Source organism: Fukomys damarensis, unplaced genomic scaffold, assembly GCF_012274545.1.
Source record: "Fukomys damarensis isolate Sample0158 unplaced genomic scaffold, DMR_v1.0_HiC HiC_scaffold_32, whole genome shotgun sequence".
Taxonomy (NCBI): Eukaryota; Metazoa; Chordata; class Mammalia; order Rodentia; family Bathyergidae; genus Fukomys; species Fukomys damarensis.
The window spans coordinates 33,374,032-33,394,228 of record NW_022900944.1 but is presented as its reverse complement, the minus strand read 5'-3'; the positions used below and the strand labels follow the sequence as shown (position 1 = coordinate 33,394,228).

The window sequence follows — 20,197 nt, the reverse complement described above, 5'->3', positions numbered from 1 at the left end:
ACAAAAAAAAAAAAAAAAAAAAAAAAGCCATTCTAGAGGTAACAAGCTGGGCCCTAAATAATGAGAAGGAGCTAGACACATGAAGATGAGCAAACCAGAAAGTGAGGACAAGTGGAGGGCGGAAGCAGGAAGAAATTGGGGTGTGTTTGCTGGGCAAGGTGGCACATGCTTGCAATCCCAGCACTGGGGAGGCTGAAGAAGGAGGATCCCTGTGAGTTTGAGGCCAGCTAGAGCTGTATAGTGGGACCATCTGAAAACAAAAAAGCAGTTGGGATGTTTAAAGGATCCAGAGACAGCCTAGATTCCTCGAATGCTTTGAGCCGTGTAGACCATTAGAAGCAGGTGAAGCTGGAGAGCCAGGCAAGGCTAGAGGCCAGAGTGAGTAGCTGGAATTGTACTGATTGCAGTGAAAATCCTTGGAGGTTTTAAGCATTTTAAGCAAGAGTGTTTTAATGAGACCAGATCCACTTTCTAGGTGAGGAAGCCATGGGAATGTTGGTTGCCTTTATCCAGGGTTAGCGACTTGCTCTCCTTCTCTTCAGGGCATTGTGAATGAAGTGCGCCAGTCCATGCAGCTGATGCTGAGCCAGCTGATCCAGCAACTGAGGACCAACATCCAGCTCCCCGCCTGTCTCCGTGTCATTGGCTACCTGCGGCGCATGGACATCTTCACTGAGGCTGAGCTGAGGGTGAAATTTCTTCAGGCCCGAGATGCCTGGCTCCGCTCCATCCTGACTGCCATCCCCAGTGATGATCCCTACTTCCATATCACAAAAACCATCGAGGCCTGCCGTGTCCACCTCTTTGACATCATCACACAGTACCGAGCCATCTTCTCCGATGAGGACCCCTTGCTGCCCCCTGCAGTGGGCGAGCACACAGTGAATGAGATCGCCATCTTCCATGGCTGGGTGCTGCAGAAAGTCTCCCAGTTCCTGCAGGTGCTGGAGGCTGACCTCTGCCGGGGCATAGGTGGCCGCCTGGACTCTCTCTTGGGCCAGTGCATGTACTTTGGGCTGTCCTTCAGCCGCGTGGGGGCTGATTTCCGAGGACAGTTAGCTCCCATTTTCCAGCGGGTGGCCTTTACCACTTTTCAGAAAGCAATTCAGGAAGCAGTAGAGAAATTCCAGGATGAGATGAATTCCTACACCCTCATCTCGGCCCCAGCCATCCTGGGCAGCACTAATGTGCCTGCTCCCATGCCAGCTACTCAGCCGGGCACACTGCAGCCGCCAATGGTGCTCTTAGACTTCCCACCCCTTGCCTGCTTCCTCAACAGTATTCTGGTTGCCTTCAATGATCTGCGTCTCTGCTGCCCTGTGGCCCTGGCACAGAACGTGACAGAGACTTTGGAGGATGCCCTTGCCAAGGTGAGCACACACACTCTGGCTTTCTACTACCTTGCCCACCCCCAGTAACGGTGGCCAGACTTGTAAGAAATCAGTTGATATGACAGGGGTGCCTGCTGATTCGGAGAGGTGTGGTAGTTTCAGAAGTTTTTTTCAGTTGGAAAGTTCTGATTAGGCCTCCGCATGGGACCTCAACAAATCTGTGAAGTAGCTCACTTGTGGTAATGACTCAGAGTGTGTTGATTTTCTGTTGCTTTAAAACAAATTCCCACAGATGCATTAGTTTAAAGCAGTATACTATTGCCAGGTGCAACATCCCTGGGTCCTCTGCTCAAGTTTGCAGTCAAGGTGCTGGTGGGCTGTGGTGTCATCTGGAGCTCAGGGTTCCTTTCAGGCTCATTCTGGCTGGCAGGTTTCATTCTGAGGTGCTGCAGTGGTCACAGGACTGAGCCTCTGTTCCTAGAGGATTCCCTCCACAGGAGCCTGCAGCATGGCTGCTTCTGCCTGCAGGAGAGCATCTCCCCCGCTTGAGTCTTGTTTATGTACCCTTTTTAAAAGGGTTATTTGAGTCACACTCATCCAAGATATTCTTCTCGATTAATTCAGTCAGCTGTTTCATTTTCCTGCATTTATCACAGGCCTGGTCCAGCCCCCATGGGTATTAAATCTCGGTGTTCTCCAAATAATTTCATTTCATCCAGTCACCTCTGAAAAAGCCCCAGCAATGACTGCATGAGGCTTTAGGGGCACATCTAGACACAAGCCATAACACTTGTCTTTTAGGTAACTAAAATAATCCTGGCTTTCCATCGTGCGGAAGAGGCTGCCTTCAGTAGTGGGGAGCAAGAGCTCTTTGTCCAGTTCTGCACTGTTTTCCTCGAAGATCTTGTTCCTTATTTAAATCGCTGTCTTCAAGTCCTTTTCCCACCAGCTCAGATAGCACAGACTTTAGGTAAGAGATTTTTGTTGTTGTTGTTGTTGTTTTGAGACGGGGTCTCACTATGTAGTTGAGACTGACCTGGAACTCACTGTGGAGCCCAGGCTGGTCTCAAACTCACAGTGATCATCCTGCCTCAGCCTCCCGAGTGCTGGGATACCAGGTATGTGCCACCACACCCGGCAGTAAGAGAAGATTTTTTAAAACTGCTTTACTTGTATGTAATTCACTTAAGTAAATAAGTCACCCATTTGTATAGGCCGCTGTTTTTTAGCAAACATAGAGGTGTGCAACCACTGCCACCATCCAACTTTTTTTTTCCAGTACTGGGGATCAAACTCAGGACCTTGGACTTGTTAGGCAGGTATGGCACCACTGAGCTAAATCCCTGGCCTACCACCATCCAATTTTATAACATTCTCCATGCATCAGTACTGGGGATAGAACCCAGGGTTCTCTACCTTTGAGCTATATCCCTCATCCCCCTCTTTTTAAAAAATTTTTAAGACAGTCTTGCCAAGTTGCCCAGACAGGACTCAAACTTTTGAGCCTCATGCTTCAGCCTCCTAAAATGTTGGGATTACAGGCATGTGCCACCACCACATCCTTATGTAATTGTTCCTGTGTGTGTGAGAGACACACATCTATATTAACTTTTTTTTTTTTTTGGTACCAGGGATTGAATTCGGGACCTTGCGCTTGCAATGCAGGTGGCGGAACCCCTGAGCTAAATCCCTGGCTGTATTGACTTTTACTAACATTTTGCCATTTCTCTTTCCCTGCCATCTGTTAGGCATTCCACCCGCTCAGCTCTCCAAGTACGGAAACCTTGGGCATGTGAACATCGACATGGTCCAGGAGCCTCTTGCCTTAATTCTGCCACAGAGAGAGATGGTCTTCTCTCTAGACGACCAGGGGCTAGTGCCCGAGCTCACGGCACCCACACCAGAGCTGCCTGCTGAGGGGCCCAGCCTGGAGCCTTCAGCAGCAGCCTGCTCTGAGGGTGAGGTGGTGGAGAGGGAGCCCTTGGAGCCGCCCCAGGAGCTGGCGGAGGGGGAGCAGCTACAGGCTGAGCCTTAGCTAGTGTTGGGCATGTGGGAGGTGGAGCCTTAGCCCACACCGGCTGGGGAGCAGCTCCTAAGGCAGGGGCCGCCACGCCCTGGGCAGGCTCGAGGGGTCACTGGCAGCATGTGGTGTGGGAATACCGATTGCTCTTGTATGAGGCTGGAATGGCAATAAACTTGACTGCTGGCCACAACCTAGCTTGGAGGCTCGAGTCCCGGAAGGCGAGAGGGAGTTCGTTTCTAAAGGAAAATGAGGAAGGATTTCAACTGGTTTTCCTTGGGAGAGCTTTGTCCTGACTGCTTTTCCTTGGACTGGATTCACCTGTTCTCTTCAGCTCTGGTCTTTGCCTTTATAAACGATGGCTGCTGTTCACTTTGGAGGAGCTCTGGTCTTTACTTTTGCCTTGGGCGTTATCTTTTGTCTATCACTGGCCTTTCAGCCTGCCAGCACAGACTCTCTAGCCTCTAGCACTGGTCCTTGGGCTTTCTAGCACAGATTCCTTGGCTTTCTGATATGGGCTTGCACAGGACATTGCCATGGGCTCCAGGCCTTCAGCTGGATTCTTAGCATCTCTAGCATGTGGACAGATCTCTTGTGCTATTATATATTTGATCGGGTCGTGGCCAGCCCGGTGGAGCCGGCGCAGCTGGCGGGGCCGGAGCTGCAGCTGCTGGTGCAGAGGCTGGTACAGGTGATGCGGCGGCGGCGCTGCGTGGGCTTGAGCGCGCCGCAGCTGGGGGTGCCCCTACAAGTGCTGGCGCTGGAGCTCCCCGAAGAGCTCTTCCGGGCCTGTGCGCCGCGCCTGCGCGAGCTCCGCCAGATGGAGCCCTTCCCGCTGCGCGTCCTCGTGAACCCCAGTTTGCGCGTGCTGGACCGAAACCTAGTCACCTTCCCCGAGGGCTGCGAGAGCGTCGCAGGCTTCCTGGCCTACGTGCCCCGCTTCCAGGCTGTGCAGATTTCAGGTGCGGGCGGTGGGGTAGGCTGGACGACACCCGCGAGTTCTAGGAGCTCCAAACGGTTGCCACAGAGCTCTCGGCGCCACATAGGTGGGAGGGGAGGATCCGAAGGGACGGAGACACGAGGTGGGGGGTAGGTGGATCGCGGGTTGGGAGGTGCCCTGATTGTGCTGTCATTTCCAGCCTGGCCTTTGCTTTTTTTTCTTTGGCGGTGCTGGGGATTGAACCCAGAGCCTTCACAATGAGCTACATTCCCGGCCTTTTTCTTTTTTGAGACACGGTCTCGCTACGTAGTTCAGGCTGGCTTTGAACTCGCAGCGATCCTCCTTCCTCAGCCTTCCAAATTATAAGACAGGGCATCGCTAAATTGCCCAGGGTGGGCTCGAACTTGGGATCTTCCAGAGTCTCCCAGAGTGGTGGGCTTACACAGGTGTATCTGTGCCACAATTCCTGGATGCCGCCTCCTCTTCCCTTTTCTCCACCCCAGACAACATTTTGCATGCCTGTCAGACCATAGATGTTCTGTGGAGTACAGTGTTCTGCGGGGTTTGGGATGATTGTTCCTCATGAGCAAGCCAGTTGGTCCAAAAGGGTCAGGGGTCGATGGTGTCCTTTCAGTTTCTGCACTAGGGAAGCGTCTTGTGGAGGGGTGTTCAGAGGAAAGCCTCTTAGCAGGATCTCTCATCCCCACCCCATAGTGAGCCCACCAACCTATGAAAGTTGAGAAACAGGTTGGATGCTTGGGAATGGGCAGAGTTAAGAGTTTTTCGCCTTTGGTGTCCGAGGTGGAATGCAGGGCCTGACACATGCAAGGTAGGCATTGTTCTACTGAACTATTCAACTATACCCCAGCTCAAGTGCTGTTCTCTGGGTCTGTATCTAAACTAGATAGATAGAGATATATATACACTTTTGGGAAGGGTACTGGGGATCAAACCTAGAGCCTTTGCACTAAACTACATCCTCAAGCCTTTTTTTTTATTTTTTATTTTTTTGGTATTGAGGATTGAACTTGGGACCTTGAGCTTGCAAGGCAGGTGGCAGAACCACTCAGCTAAATTCCCAGCCCTTTAATTTTGAGACAGGTTCATGATGAGTTAAGCTCCCCAGGCTGGGCTTGAACTTAAGATCCTCCTGACTCAGCCTTACAAGTGTTGGAATTACTGACATGTATCATTGTGCCCAGTTAATACATTAGCTTTCTGCTGTTGCCTCCTGTAAATAAGAATGGCCAGGACAGGAAACGGCAAAGAGGTTGAGAAAGATGCAGTTCACCATGCCTTACCTCAGTCAGCTTGGCACTTTCTTTGCAGGGCTGGACCCAAGAGGAGAGCAGGTGGTATGGCAGGCAAGTGGCTGGACTGCCCGCATCATCCAGCACGAGATGGACCATTTGCAGGGCTGCCTGTTCATTGACAAAATGGACAGCAAGACATTTACCAATGTCCACTGGATGGAGGTGAATGACTGAAGCTTACCTGCTGGGACTGAGGATCTGGAAAACCAAGGTGCAAACACCTCAGTTTGAACTGGGCACATCTTGGCCTCAATCTGGTGTTGACCCTGATTTGAGAAACAATAAATTGTTAAATGCATGCTGAACCCAACCAGAGGAAGATGCTGGAAATGTTTGCCCTGAAATCAACTCTGGATAACATACTGCCTACAGCTTGAAGAGAAAAGTAGCTCCCTGAAGGAGTGGGCTTTTCTGTGTGGAGAGAAGTGGGACATGGAGATAACCACACTCAACACAAATGATCTCAAAAGACCTGGATAATCTGTTGCCATGCCAAGAGTTATGATAACATAGTCCCCAAATATCTAAAAGCTTGGTTTAAAAATGTAGTGAAGGCTGGGATCGGCCATCTTCTGAGTTTTTACAAAGGGCTGCTTGTGTGTCTGACCTTAAAGTCCTTGGTTGGCCTTAGACACCAGTTGCTTGTGGAAGTAAAACGGGACAATGTAGTCCCAGTTGAAAGACTTAATGACAGCATTAATGTAAATAAGTACCCATATATTTGAACAGGCTCATATACAGTTCCAAAACTGGGAAAGATCAAACTCTCTTGGGAAGCTGGTAGTGGGCTTGTTCCTTGGGCAGAGGCCATGGCACAGGTGTGGGGTGATAAGTGATAGGGAGTGATGAGCCCCCATCCTGTCATAGGGCAGGAATCGAACTGGTGCTTGCTGGTCACCACTTATTTTGAAAGACAAATTAGCATCACACCAAACAGTGTTTGGCTTTAAAGAACTGTCAAAGGAACACCAGAAGTCTTACCCATATTTAGATGGAGGTTTGAGAAGCAGTTTTTTTGTTTTTGGTGCTAGGGATGGAACCTGGGGCCTCATGTGTGCTAAGTACACACTGTTGCTGAGCTGCAACTCCAGCTACTGAAGCTGCTATGGGAAAACAAAATCACCCTGAATCACAGTACACAAGTAGGTTTTTTGACTTTTTGTCTTTTTGGTACCAGGGATTGAACTCAGGACCTCACGCTTGCCACTCATAACTGTGCCAGAGCTAAATCCCCACCCCTAGTACACAAGTAGTAGGAAGTCCATTGAGTTGCTCAGAGAGGTGTTTTAAACAGCAGCCCAGGGAAGGCCCCTTCTCTCTGGCTTTCTCAAGAGGTCCATGCTGCCATGCAGAACTGGTTCCAGCTAGTCAAACTGGAGAGGAGTTGGGAGACTCATCCCTCAGGGAAGTTTGTAGAAAGCTCTTGTTAACACTGAAAACAATCGGTCTGTATGGAGGAGTTGGATGGGGCTCCTTTCATTTGGCCAGTGTTCACAAGTCCTGTGGCTTCCCACATTCTTATGCTTCCTTAGTCTTCAGGGGTCCTCCTTAGTGGCATCTTTGTGATGCTGATCAGCAACAAATCCTTCCGTTTCCAGTAAGGAAAGTCTCTTCCACTCAAGCAGGTACAGTGTGCATCAGCCACAAAAGCCACACAAAGCAACATCTTGAGCTAAAGGAAAGTTTCAGAAATCCACTTCTGCAGTGAAAGCTAATGCAGGCAGTTCAGAACAGACTCCCCTGGTAGAGAGTGACTTGCATTTAAAGGAGGACATTCCTCTGTCCATATTAGTAGATTTATCATTGACGATGTTGAGTTGTGTGCTGGTGGCCCAAGCCCATAGCTTCACTCCCAGGAAGGTTCAGCCTTAGTAGTGGTTCCTGCTACTGATGATGGAAAGAGACAAATGGAAAGGCCGGTGTTTGTCAGCATTCATCTAGAGCCAAGAGGATGAACATAATGGCTCTAAAGTTTCTGTCATCCCTGGGACCTATCAAGGTGCTTAAGCAGTAGAAATGCGGAAGTAGATTTAAAAAGGGGTGGGGGTTAGCTCAGTGGCAACATGCCTGCCTCGCAAGCGCAAGGTCCTGAGTTTGATACATGGTACTGAGAAAGAAAAAAAGTGGGGGACGAGGACCTTCTGACTCAAACAGGTAAAATTTATAAAACAACTAGGTGGAGTGAAGCCCACATGGGGCAGATGATGGCCTTTAATTCTAGAACTAGCAAACGGGCTGAGAGCACCAGAGTGACAAAGATCCTTTCTACACTGCTGCAGAGGTATCACCCTGAGATCAGGTCTGCTGATGCTTCAAAATGTGGGTTTTTTGGAGAGGGGCCTAATTTACCAGTATTGGGAAGCAGCCTTAGAGCCCAACCTTTGAGCTGTTGATCAGAAATTCATGTCAGCAGCCATTCCTAACTAGAGCAAAGAAACCACAGTGCAAAGATAATATGATCTAAGAGCCAGCCACGGAATCAGTTCTGGCCCATTCAGTTTGTAAAACGAGAGAACTGAGGCTGATAGTATAGCTAACTGGTAGAGTTGTACTTCATTCATGAACACTTGGGTTCAACCCAATAAAACAAAACTGACTGATTTTTGGAGGGAGAGAATGGCTAGAATACCCACTTCCCACTCTCCAAGCTTTGTTTCCTGTTTGTCCCATCTGTGCACAGGATGAGCATGGCACTGTCTCTGTTGCATCTACTCCTTATGACATGGCCTTTCCAGGGCTGCCAGCTCTGGAGCTTGGTCACTGTTTCCAGTGGCTGCCTGGCAGGCAACATAATTGAGCAGGGTTGGTAGTCAATTTCAAAACAGGGTGGCCCCTACTCAGCAGCAGCAATAGGCTGCCGCATGGGATATAGGCTCAGCATTACCTAATCTTCCAGAAGCCAGGAAAAAAAAATATTTTTTTAGGTACCAGGGATTGAACTTGGGACCTTGTGCTTGGTGGCAGGCAGTGGCACCACTGAGCTAAATCCCTAGCCCCAAGAAGTCAGAAATTTGAATCTGGATTTTAAATGTTGACTGTAGACCAAACAGTTGCAGGCCACCTCTGGCCCACAGGCGTCCTTGTTCGCAGTCTCTGATGTGAACAGGAGTAAGTGCTGTTCAGTTTTTTTAAACATCCCTAGCCCAAATTCCAGGCCACTAGGAAACTGACTGGAGGTCAGGCCTAGGGACAGCAGCAGCGGGGAGCACTGCTTACTTCCTACTCTGAAGAAAGGAGGGAGAAAATCAGGGTCTTCTTATTGGAAGCAAGAGTGGCCTTCAAAGAGGCTCAGACAAGAGTCAAAATGAGGTGAGTTGTTCAGAAGGGAAAGGATTTATTAGACATCTCCAGGACAAGGCCCCGGGGCAGTGGCCAGGCTCAGTGTTCTTACACCCAGGAAGAGAAGGCAGCAGTGAAGACTGCCTGCCTGCCTTCTGATCAAAGCGGCTTTGTGCTCCTCCTCCTCCTGCAAGGAAGATATGGGCCCTGGATGCAAACCGGGAGCGTAGGGAATGGCTTTTCCTACTTTCATCAGTCTTCTCCAAGGGCCGAAGTTGGGCATAAGAGGAGCAGGGGCTGGGGCCTGGCTGCTCACCCTCCTTGACACCTCTAGGTAATTTTATTTATAAACAAGACAGAAATCAAAGCAGCATTAATATAGGACGGCAAAACAAAAGGTGGAGGGGCAGGGAAAGGAGTCGGTAAACATCCAGGAGGCAGAAGTAGGGAGGGCCAGTGTCCACCCAGTGCAGAACGAGCAGCGGAGTCTGTGTTGTGAGGCCTTCCTTCCTCCTCCCTGGCTGGCAGTCGGATGGCGGAGGAGCCGCCGTAGTGACTACAGGGAGCCCTGGAGCCCTGTCTGGCCACTGACTTAGGGAGTGCCGTAGATTTGCCGCAGCCTACTTCCCACCTTCACCCACGTGAAGAGGCTTTTAACTCTCCTGTCCAAAGTCCTCTGAGAATTTCTTCACTTTCAGGAGGTCATCTGCATTCACCGTGGGCCGGGTGGTGGCCAAAGACCGGAGCATGTCGGACTGCAAAGGCAAGAGCATGTGGCTGAGAAGCAGCCAGGCCAGGTCCTCAGTCTCCCCTTGCACTGCTGTACTGCCCAGGTGGTAAGAGGCCGGCCTTTGAAGCCACCCTACACACACTGTGCAGAACACCCTCCAGCTGCCCTGCTGACCCTGGATGCGGCATGGACCTTTCTTCCTGAAGTCAGCGTGTCATTTCCAGATAGCTGCCTTCCCATTTCAGAGAACTCAGGCTCCATTCTCCCAACTCTCACCTGTACCCTCCTTAACTGTATGCCCACCACAGTGATCCCAGCACAGACATCTGCCAGTAAAAATGGGTACTGTGACTGGCAATACTAGCAAACAGAGGTTCAGACTACTTGGGCAAGAGGCTGCCTTTGCCACTGCATCAAATCCAGCCATGCTGATGTAACTTTACCCCTTCTTTCTGGATCTAATAAGCCAAACTTCAAAAATGACAGAGTCTAATTTTGTGACTACTCTTCTGCTGAAGAACAGAAAATGTAAACACTACTGCTGCTGTCCTGGCAGTAGTCTCAGCTACCCAAAACCTGCAAAGGCCATCCTGTCTCAAAGAAGCAATGAGAGCCCAGGACATTGAAGGAAAACAGCTGTTTTATTCCTGTACCAGGCCCCGTTTTCTTGGCTCTGCGGTCCTCCCTCCCACCTGGTTACTTACCATGCAAACCACAGGCTCTAAGAGTTTGTCACCAGGGACATCCATCCAAGTCATCTCTATGGCCCCTGGGTCCCCTGGTGAGCATGGAGTCAGGAGGTCATCGATCATGATGCTAGGGTTGGTGCGGGAAGGGCCACAGACCTGAAACCAAGCAGGATTTGAAACTTAGCAGGAGTCTGACAGGCTGCTGTAGCTGCCCTCAGAGTAATGAGGACAGGACAAATCAGATTTCTAAGGGCAACCTTGGAGAGGGGATGGTAGGGTTGTAGGTTTTGGGGGCCGGAGGAGGGACAGGCTCCTTCAAAACTTCTGAGCTGAGTGGTCGAAGTGGCTCCAAGTCTGACTTCAAAGGTTCACTGACAGGTGCCCCTCCAGCCTCTGGTCTCCAGAATCTCAACTTCTCACCTCCTCCTGGATCCCAACGAGACTTACCCAGCTGCAGCTGTGGCAAAAATGGCTTTCCTTCTGAAATCTGCAGTACTGGCAAAACATGTGCCCAGTAGCCCTAGGCTCCTTCCCTCACCTTCTCCAGTTCGAGCCTAGAATACCACAACGTATGGCCTGTCTTTTAATAATGCAACCTGCACAGCCCTCCAAACCTCAGTAGTTCCTGGTCTCCCTTACCCTGTGCTGGCTCCCTGTCATCATCCTCTAAGGAAGCAGCTTTTAGCTATCTCACCTTACATGAAGGGAGGTTCCTGGGTTTTTTGTTTTGTTTTTTTGAGACAGGGTCTAACTGTGTAGTTCAGGCTAGTCCTCAACCCCTGTAGCCTAGGCTAGCCTTGAATTCATCATGATCCTCCTGCCTCAGCCTCTTGTGTGCTGGGATTATAGGCATGTGAGACCATGCCCCGCTGAAGGGAGGTTACAGGGCAGAGGTTTTTTCTGCTGTGGTCACTAATGTCTCCTCAGTGCCTACAACAATGCCAGGCACATAACGGACCCACAGGAGACACTCAACGAAAGATCTCTTGCTGGACTGGGATGTAGCTCTGCAGCACCGCAGCTGCCTGGCAAGCATAAGGTCCTGAGTTCGATTCCCAGTACACCCTCCTCCCCACAAAGAGATCTCCTGAACAAGTGGGTGAATCCAATTCTTTATTTAGGTTTTTTGAGACAGGGTCTAGCTATGCAGTTCAGGCTGGCCTTGATTTGAACTAACTACGTAGACCAAGCTGGCCTCAAACTCATGGTGATTCTCCTGCCTCAGCCTACCGAGGGCTGGGATTACAGGTGTGCACCAAGATGCCCGGTAAATCTCTACTTTAGACCTGTGCTTTTCAAGCATTTTCTTGGTGTGCACCCTGCCCAAAGGCACAGTGAAGTTGAGGCTGCAGAGTTGTGAAAATACTGCTTTGTCCTCTGCTTTCTCACAATTAGAGATAATTGCACTCAAGGAAGAGCTGCAAGGAAGGCAGGGCAGGTACAGCTCTGCCCTGGCTTTTGCCCTGGTTCTCCGGAGACAGGATAAATCCCCTGAGAATCCAGGGAAACTGATGACCCCTCATTCTAATGACACTAAGCTTTTCTGGGGAACTGGGGAGGGTCCTGGGGACTGAACCCAAAGCTTTGACCCTGGGCCACATCCCCAACACCTTTTTTATTTTTGAGACAGAGCTTTGCTAAGTCCCTAAGTTGTCCAGGCTGGACTTGAACTTGGTGAACCTGCCTCAGTGTTCTACAGTGCACCATTATGCCCAGCACCACTCACTTTCTTGAAGTGCGTTGCTGACTGGACTTTTCTGACAGGCTGCATGAGGGAGTCCCGCACAATGATGCTGATGTCTGCACCTGAGTAGCCTTCTGTCTTCCGGGCCAGCTCATGGATGTTGGCATCTGTGAGGTTGTGGGGAGTGCTCCCCAGATGCAACCGGAACATCTGGGCACGGGCAGCTTCCTCAGGCAATGGGATATAAATACGCTTTTCAAACCTAGAAAGCAAAGGACATGGCAGGAATCACCGAATGGTGTTAGTGGCAGGGGGAGCACAGAGACTGAAATGAGATGCAGTTCCAGGCCTGCACTACTGGCACCAAGGCCCTTACGAAACTGGCTTCACTGAGGGTTCTGCTCGACACTCAGACCTGGAGGACTGCAGGGAATGGGGTTGGATCCACCCACAGGCTGCCCCACGTGGGAGGAGACTGCAGCCCTGTCCCTGCTGGGGAAGACTCACCTCCTTCTAATGGCTGAATCCAACACCCAGGGGATGTTTGTGGCACCAAGAACCAGAGTCCCATCGTTGTTGTTCCCCACCCCTGAGAAGGGAAACACAGAATCTGAGGGCACTGTAGTGTTGGTCATAATCTGCTGGACAGACCCTGGGGCTTTGTTCGTCATCACCTGAAGCCATCCCTGTGCCACCACTCTCAGGGTCCTGACTGAAATTAAACTAGTCTGGATGTGGCAGGGCAAAGAGACTACAAAGCTGCCTGTCCCAGCAGGGGCCACAGGAACCTCTGCAGTGAAAGCCCACCTGAGGACTCAAGACGGCACCTCGAGGTGCTTCTCCACCCCAGGACAATCAAATCCCGCCATGGCAAAACAGTGATGCCCTGGCTTGGCTTGGTGGAGCCATAACTGAAGGGGGCAGCCAGGACTGGGACGCACCCTGCATCTGGACCAGGAACTCTGTTTTGATCCTCCGGGCAGCCTCGCTCTCATTTTCATTTCGAGACCCACAGAGGGAGTCCACCTCGTCGATGAAGATGATGGAGGGCTTGTGCTGCCTGGCCAGCTCAAAGAGGTTCTTCACGAGCCTGGGAGGGGACAGCAGCTTAGGATCTGGCCACTCCCGAACATGCCAAGTTCTAGTCACCCCCACTCCTGCCCTTCCCTCAAGAAAAATGGTGGTGACAGATGCTCTGCACCAAGGGGAAGTATAGGCCTTGGCATAACTTCAGTTCAGCTCTGGACTCAGGACAAGTTATTTCCTCTCCTCTGATCCTCACTTTCCTCATGTACAAATGGAATCCAGTGTGGGGAACAGGTAAATGTATCCAGTACCTCAACAGGAGATCCTGGGCAGACATGCTGGCACCTTTCCCTTCCTTCTTGAGTACTCCATCTCTCCTGGGTTCCCTTCCAGGTTCACCCGTCTGTCAGGACAGGGTCCCAACCAAAAAGCTGGCCTAGTCTCACTGTCCTTGCTAGTGTCCTAGCTCTTCTGGGAGGTGACCCCAAGGGACAGGGAAGCCGGGCCACCACAGCTGCCTGACTTACTTCTCACTCTCCCCCAACCACTTAGACATCAGATCAGAGGAGGACACAGAGAAGAAGGTGGAGTTGTTGGCCTCTGTTGCCACAGCTTTGGCCAGATAGGATTTCCCTGTGCCAGGGGGTCCAAAGAGCAGGATCCCTCGCCAAGGGGTACGCTTGCCTGCAATAAAGAATAAACCCACGTTAGCTTCCTGACTGGGAAAAGGGGAAAGAAAAAAGAAGATGGGGGTGGGTCTTCAGTCACTGTAAACGCAGTAAGAAACAGTTCTATAAAGCAGCTAATCCTAGGAGCAAAGGTGTGAAGGGACCTAAGGACCTGCTGAGAGCACAGTCCTAAACCTTGCTTGACCATTGTGCCTATCCCCAACCCCGGAATGCTCACCTCAAAGTTCCTGTCACAAAAATGTTTTCTTTTCCTTTTTCAGGACTGGAGATCCAACGCTGAGCCTTGTGCATGCTAGGCAAGCACTCTAACACTGAGCTACACGTGATGGTGGGGAGCAGGCCCATGGCCCTTCCTGACAGCACATGTGTGAGACAAGGTCCCACTCCCTGCGGGCCAAGGTTGCCAAAGCCATCTGCTTTGGGACACTTCAGAGTGGACCCCATGCTGGCTCCCACAGTAGCCTGAGTTTACATCTGCACCTTCCAGGCTCAGCTCTTACCTGTGAACAAGTGTGGGAATTTAATTGGCAAAATGACAGCTTCTTTGAGGGCCTCCTTGGCACCCTCCAGCCCGGCCACATCATTCCACCGTATGTTGGGCTTCTCCATCACAACAGCACCTGCAGAAGTGAGGCAGCCCAGAAGCTGGCCATGAGCAGGAAGCAATGCACAGCGTCCCACAGCCCCTCGCAGGGTCACATGGCCTTAGGCCTCTTACCCATCAGTTGCTCCTGCAGCTTCTTCTTCTCTGGATTATCCCCTTCACTGTCACTATCACTGCTGAGAGAGGAAACAGAAGATCACAAGCTGGTCCTCAGCCTGCAGCAAGAAGGCTCTGAGTGAGGCCAGGCTCTGCCACCAGCACTCGGTGACGAATGCTCCCAGCTCAGCTCTGCTCTGCTGAGGGACGGGTAAGCAGGTCAAGGCCACGCACTCTCCTCCAGCAAACACGGTCACGACCCATCGTGGTTTCTTCATTAAGGGATTTCAGGTAGGGAAGTCTGCCCTCTGCTGAGGGCTAAAGAGGGAAATATATTTTGGCTGTAGTTCAAGGGCAGCCAATCAAGCAAACGTAGCTGTCAGGAACCTTTTGTATGGACTCAAAATCAGACATCGCATGGCTGTGGCTCCAGAGTAGTCCAAAGGACTGAGAAGAGGTAAAGTTTGAAACTAAATGGGGAAAGATGGGCACATCTATAATCCTAGCATTCTGGGAGGCTGAAGTGGGAGGATCCCAACTTTGAACTTAGCCTGGGCAACTTAGTGAGAACCCGTCTTAGGGCTGGAGAGGTAGCTCAGTGTGAAGACCCTGGATTCATTCCCTAGTACCATGCACATACACATACCTGAACGAAAGGGGAAGCCAGGCCTGTAATTCTAACTACTCAGGAAAGTTCTAAGTTTGACACCAACGTGGGCAATTTAGAGACTTTGAAAATGACAGATTAAAAAGGGTCGGTGATAAAGCTCGGTGCTAAAGACTCTTCCTTAAGTTTGCTTAGCATTGTGTTGGATCCCTAGCATGCATGAGGCCCTTGGATCAATCCCAGTAACACACACAAAACAAAACACCTCTAAAGGGGGATGTGCTCTGATCCTAATGGCCATTTTCCATGCTGATATCACTTACTTGTGCTCAGAACTCTTTTGCATGTCCCGTCCCCTCCTTGGCACACTCTCACCTGGAAATCAGACTGCAGGTGTGTGTTCTGTGTTGAGGAGAAACTCTCACCTCACTGAGGCAACTGCTGCCCATCTCCCTCCCCTGGCTTCTACGACACTGGCCTATGCGCAGCTCACTGGCTTTGCCTTGGTGGGCAAAGCCCAGCCCTGAGGTGAGAGGCTGTGGAATCAGAGGCCAGGGACAGGGGTCAGATGCATTATGTCTGTCTCTGTGACCTTGGCCACACCTTTTTGCCACTCCAGTGAGGATGCTGCTTTGTGATTACAGCAGCTGGCATTTACTAAATGCCCACCATGTGCCTAGCTCCCTTCTGAGGCTCTGTCATATCACCCCCTCTGCTCCTTACAGCAGTGCTAGGGATAGAGCTCCCTCTTTTTCCCTCAGAAGACAAGCCAGCGGCAGAGCTGAGAGCAGAGCTATAAAAGGCCAAGGTTAGTTACCCCTCACCAGGCTTTTCTATGCAGACTAGTGAGAAGACAGTTTTTGAAGTGCCAATGAAAGCAGCTGTTGGCATCTCACTTAGGAGTAGAATTTCCCACAGAATAGGTGCCATGCAAGTCCAAGGCAGCCCTGGCATCAAGAATCACAGTGCCACACGAAGAGGGCTTGGAGCCCAGCTGTGTGCTCCACACACTCACCCCTTGCCCTCACTCTGATTCTCTTTCACTGGCTTCTTGCCGTGTTTCTCTTTGTTTTTTAAATAATCCTTCAGCTTCTCCGCCCGGTCTAGGTACTGCACGCACTTGGCTCGAATGCTCTCCTTGGCCTTGTCGCTGTGAGCCTCATCTGCAAAAGGGATACAGAGTGGCCTCGTGAGTCCTGGGTGTCCTCCTCTTGCACAGCCCCACGACCCCAAGTGACTCACACTTGATGGCGTGCAGGAAGTACTCCACGGCATGCTGGTACAGCCGCAGCGCCTCCTCGTAGTTCTTGGCTTTGTCCTCTTCTGTAGCTTTCGTCACCAGATCAATGGCTTTCTAGAAAGGCAAGGCAAATAGCTAAGTGCTTCCCAGGAGATCCAGAAAGGCCTGGGCTTCCCAAGCACCAGGATGAGATTGACAAGAGACAGTGCCAGGCCTGTGGCCCATGGATTTATTGGTCTCAGGCCATTATGTTGTCCTACTTTTCTGACATCAACTAGAAAGGCTAAAAGGAAGTTTTAAAAGACAGCCATCCCTCTTCACAGGGAGTTCAGACAGTTCAAGGTAGCCTCCCTCCAGCTTTGCCCTGGAGTCCAGCAGAACCCTGACCTAGTATCCCAGCTTGGCAGTCTCCAAGGTGAATGAATCCACATTCTATTTCACTGCCTCAAGGGAAAGAGAGCCAGAACTGTGGGGCGAAACACTGGAAACAGTTGATTGCTATTTCAATTGGCAAAGAGGCCAGAGACCGCACTTGGCCTGGGGCAGAGAAGAGCCAGCCAGCTGGGAAAGTCCTTCATCGACCCCAGCGTTTTACCCAAGAGATGGATATCTAACAGTTTATCTCACCCTCTCTCTCTCTCCTGTCTTTTATGGTACTGGGATTGAATGCAAGGCCTTTGAACTCAGCAACAACCCCAGCTCTTTTGCCAATGCACACCTTAGAGTATTAAAAAAAAGTCCCAGAATGTAGCTCAGTGGTAGAGTGCCCCTGGGTTCAATCCCTAGTACTATAAAAGAGAGATGGACTTAAAGCATCTCATCTCTTCTACTGGCCTAGCTCAGCTTGCTTCTGTTGTCCTCGTCTTGACACCTGGAGGGAGGCTGAGCCTCAGGGCTCCTCCACACACCAGCAGCTGCAGACAAGACAGTGCTTGCTCATTCGAAGGGCAAATACATGCTATCAGTCGAGGAACTGTGCCCTGGAATGTCTAAGAACTCTGAAAAAGTATGCCTGGTCTTTGCCAGTCTGATAAAGACTGCAGGCTGGTGCCCTGTGCTGAACTGGAAGCACCTACACATGCGGTTTTAGAAACCACAGCTTCCTCAGCCTACAGCCCACCCAGAATCCTCCTTCTCCGTCTGGTGTGGCCCAGGTGCAGCCACAACAAACAAAATCCTTCCGACCAGCTCTTGGCACAGCCAAGGCATTTGTTCAGCCCTTCCCCACCTGTAGGTAAGAAGTGCCTGAGAAAAAGGCACACGGGTACCTGTGCAAAACTGAGGCTGGCAAGGCAGGCCAGGCTGATGTCCCAGGAATTCACTCGATTGGAGAAACAAGAAAAAGTAAGAAGGGCTGGGGCTGTTACACAGCTGGGGGAGTGCTTGCCTAGCACACTCAAGGGCCTGGGTTCAATTCCCAGTACTGAGGGGGAAAAACGTTGGTTACATCAGGCTTCTTTCCCTCCAGAGGACAGCTAGAACCCCTGAACCCTGGATGATCAGTTACACACAAGCTTCACCTGTCTGTTCTCTCCCCAGTGGCCCCTCAGAGAAGACACAGAGACAGTGCTGCTGTCCTGGTGGCTCCCTTCTTCAGAACACACACCTGAGTTCCTTGCACTCTTTCCCTCTGTACTCTTTTGCCTGTGTGACAGTCTCACTATGTAGTCCACTCTGGCTCTGTACTCATTATGCAGCCCAGGTGGGGCTTGAACTTGGGATCCTCCTGCCCCAGTCTCCCTAATGCTGGAATTACTGGTATGTGCCCTTACACCCAGCTTACCAAACTGCTTCTTGCGTGGGTGTGTTCTTTTGCAGTGGGGGCTCAGATTAAAACTGGAGAAATGTGCTCCCTCCACAGAGCTGAGCATGCCCACCTTTTCTCTCCTCCCCTTTTCATTATTAGTGCCTATCAATTTTATAAATATTGGCCTTCACCGCATATGCAGTGATCATATTCATCCCATTACCCTCCTGTAAGGATCCCCCTCCTGTCTAATAACAGTCTTCTTTCTACATTCATGTCATCTTTTTTAGATTCCACATAATAAGAACAGTGACATTTGTCTTTCTGAGTCTGGCTTCTTCCCTCTCCCCTTCTAAACACTCTATTCACGCATCTAAGAGTCTATTCATTTTTTCTGGCAACCAACAGTTTTTCATATGCAGGAGCCCTTAGTGTTAGTGGAGAGAAACAGCTTTGCCTAACAGGAGAGTGAGGTGACAAATAAAACTGCTACCCTGACACATCTCTAGTAACACATAAGGCAAAAGATGAGCCTAAAGGAAAAGGGTAACGAAGATGTACAAGCCAGGTGTGGCGGTACATGTCTGTAATCCCAGGATGCTGGGAAGCTGAAGCAGGAGGACTGCAAGTTCAAACCCAGCCTGGGCAACTCAGTGACTTAGTGAGACTCTGCCTTAAAATTAAAAATTAAAAGGAGGGTGGTGCTGGAGACATAGCTCAGTGCAAAGGCCCTGGGTTTGATTCCCAGTAGTTAGGTATGCACAGTAACAGTGGGCCTGGCAAATATCTTATATAAAGGGCCAGACATGTAAATATTTTGGGTTTTGCCAGGCAGTACAATTTCTGTAGCAACTATCCAACTCTACCTTTATAGCACAAAAGCAGCAGCAAATAATATGTAAATAAATGAGGTGGGATTTATTCCAGTAAAACTTTATTTATAAGCACTGAAATTTGAATTTCATATTATTTTCACGTCATAAAATAGTGTCCCCCCTCCCCGGTCATTTTTTAAAAAGTAAAAGCCTATGACATGTTAAGGAAGCCAATTATGAAGGACCATGTATGATTACATTTACCTAAAATGCCCAGCACAGGGAAATTTATAGAGCTAGAAAGTGGATTAGTGGTTGTGTTGGGTTGGGAGGGATCAAGGATTGGGGAATGACAGCTAAATGGCAAAGATTTTTTTAGGGAGGTGATGAAAATGTTCTAAAAAGCAACTGTAGTGATGGTTGTACAACTCTGTGCTAAAAGAATTAAACTGTACACTTTAGTGGGCCTGGTGGCACATGGCTATAATCCCAGAATTTGGGAGGCTGAGGCAAGAGAATTGCTGTGAGTTTGAGACCAGCCTAAACTACACACAAAAAAAAGGTACACTTTATATGGGTGAATTAGATAGTATGTGAGTTGTATCTTAATAAAGCTGTTTTTAAAAATCTGTAAAAAGCTGGGCGCAGTGGTGCATGTCTATACTCACAGTACACTGGGAGGCTGAGGCAGGAGAATCGTAAGTTCCAGCCTAGGCACTTCAGAGACTAAGTGAGACACTGTCTAAAAAAATGAGAAATAAAAAGGGTTGGGGGCGGCTGGGTGCAAAGGCCCTGGGTTCAGGTCTCAGAACCAGGTGGAAAAACCATTCTTACTGCAGGCTGAAGTTTGCTAACATGGTGGTAAAAGATCAGAGGTTATGTTTGTGGATGGTGGGGTCTGGCTTTGGATTCCATCTAACTCCTAGCCCAATTTATTCCATGCCTGTTACTTCACCTGGTGTGACTGACCATCCCTCTTCCCTCAGCCAGTCTCTGAAAGCCACCCATGCTCCACCCTTCTTCCTGACTCCCCCAGGCTCCTACTTGATCTGCCATGGCTTAGTGAGCACTTAGGAAGTATCAGAGCGGAATTAGTCTCAGCTACCTCATAACAACCACACCGACCACTGCCCCATTTTACAGCTGAGGCAAATCAGATTCCAAGATCAAAAACTGTCCAAGGTCACAAGCTAGAGAGTGGCAGGGCTGGGCTTCAAACCCGGGTCTCATATCTGAGCGTGTTTATGTTTTCTGACAGCACTTGGAGGGCGGGCCCGTCTCATCCGGGAGGCGTCACCCTGGTCACCTCTCCGCACTGTGCAGGGAATGAATGAAGGGTCGCTGGCTGAGGAAAGGGAGTTGGGGCCCGGAGAAGAAGCTGGGGTCG

The 20,197-nt window shown here is 50.2% G+C and overlaps 2 protein-coding genes across 4 annotated transcripts in view; one reads left to right on the top strand and one right to left on the bottom strand.

Annotated features, from left to right (window-relative positions):
* Cog8 (component of oligomeric golgi complex 8) overlaps positions 1 to 9,229 on the top strand; it is a 12,519-nt gene extending 3,290 nt beyond the window's left edge. Inside the window, exons 3-6 of one of the 2 annotated variants that reach the window (XM_033757820.1) lie at positions 543 to 1,370; positions 2,133 to 2,301; positions 3,080 to 3,256; positions 5,621 to 9,229. In XM_033757820.1, the coding sequence (XP_033613711.1) occupies positions 543 to 1,370; positions 2,133 to 2,301; positions 3,080 to 3,256; positions 5,621 to 5,778 (1,332 nt within the window). In that variant the 3' untranslated portion in view covers positions 5,779 to 9,229. Of the gene's footprint in view, positions 1 to 542; positions 1,371 to 2,132; positions 2,302 to 3,079; positions 3,576 to 5,620 lie in introns of those variants that run through there. The other variant, XM_010612347.3, reaches the window with a different exon arrangement.
* The window catches only part of Vps4a (vacuolar protein sorting 4 homolog A), an 11,848-nt gene continuing 569 nt past the window's right edge, over positions 8,919 to 20,197 (bottom strand). The window contains exons 2-11 of one of the 2 annotated variants that reach the window (XM_010612341.3): positions 16,251 to 16,362; positions 16,024 to 16,171; positions 14,420 to 14,481; positions 14,202 to 14,321; positions 13,540 to 13,696; positions 12,928 to 13,076; positions 12,494 to 12,575; positions 12,029 to 12,248; positions 10,318 to 10,458; positions 8,919 to 9,638 (exon numbers count right to left, since the gene is read on the bottom strand). In XM_010612341.3, the coding sequence (XP_010610643.1) occupies positions 9,537 to 9,638; positions 10,318 to 10,458; positions 12,029 to 12,248; positions 12,494 to 12,575; positions 12,928 to 13,076; positions 13,540 to 13,696; positions 14,202 to 14,321; positions 14,420 to 14,481; positions 16,024 to 16,171; positions 16,251 to 16,362 (1,293 nt within the window). In that variant the 3' untranslated portion in view covers positions 8,919 to 9,536. The remainder of the gene's footprint in view (positions 9,639 to 10,317; positions 10,459 to 12,028; positions 12,249 to 12,493; positions 12,576 to 12,927; positions 13,077 to 13,539; positions 13,697 to 14,201; positions 14,322 to 14,419; positions 14,482 to 16,023; positions 16,172 to 16,250; positions 16,363 to 20,197) is intronic. The other variant, XM_019205746.2, reaches the window with a different exon arrangement.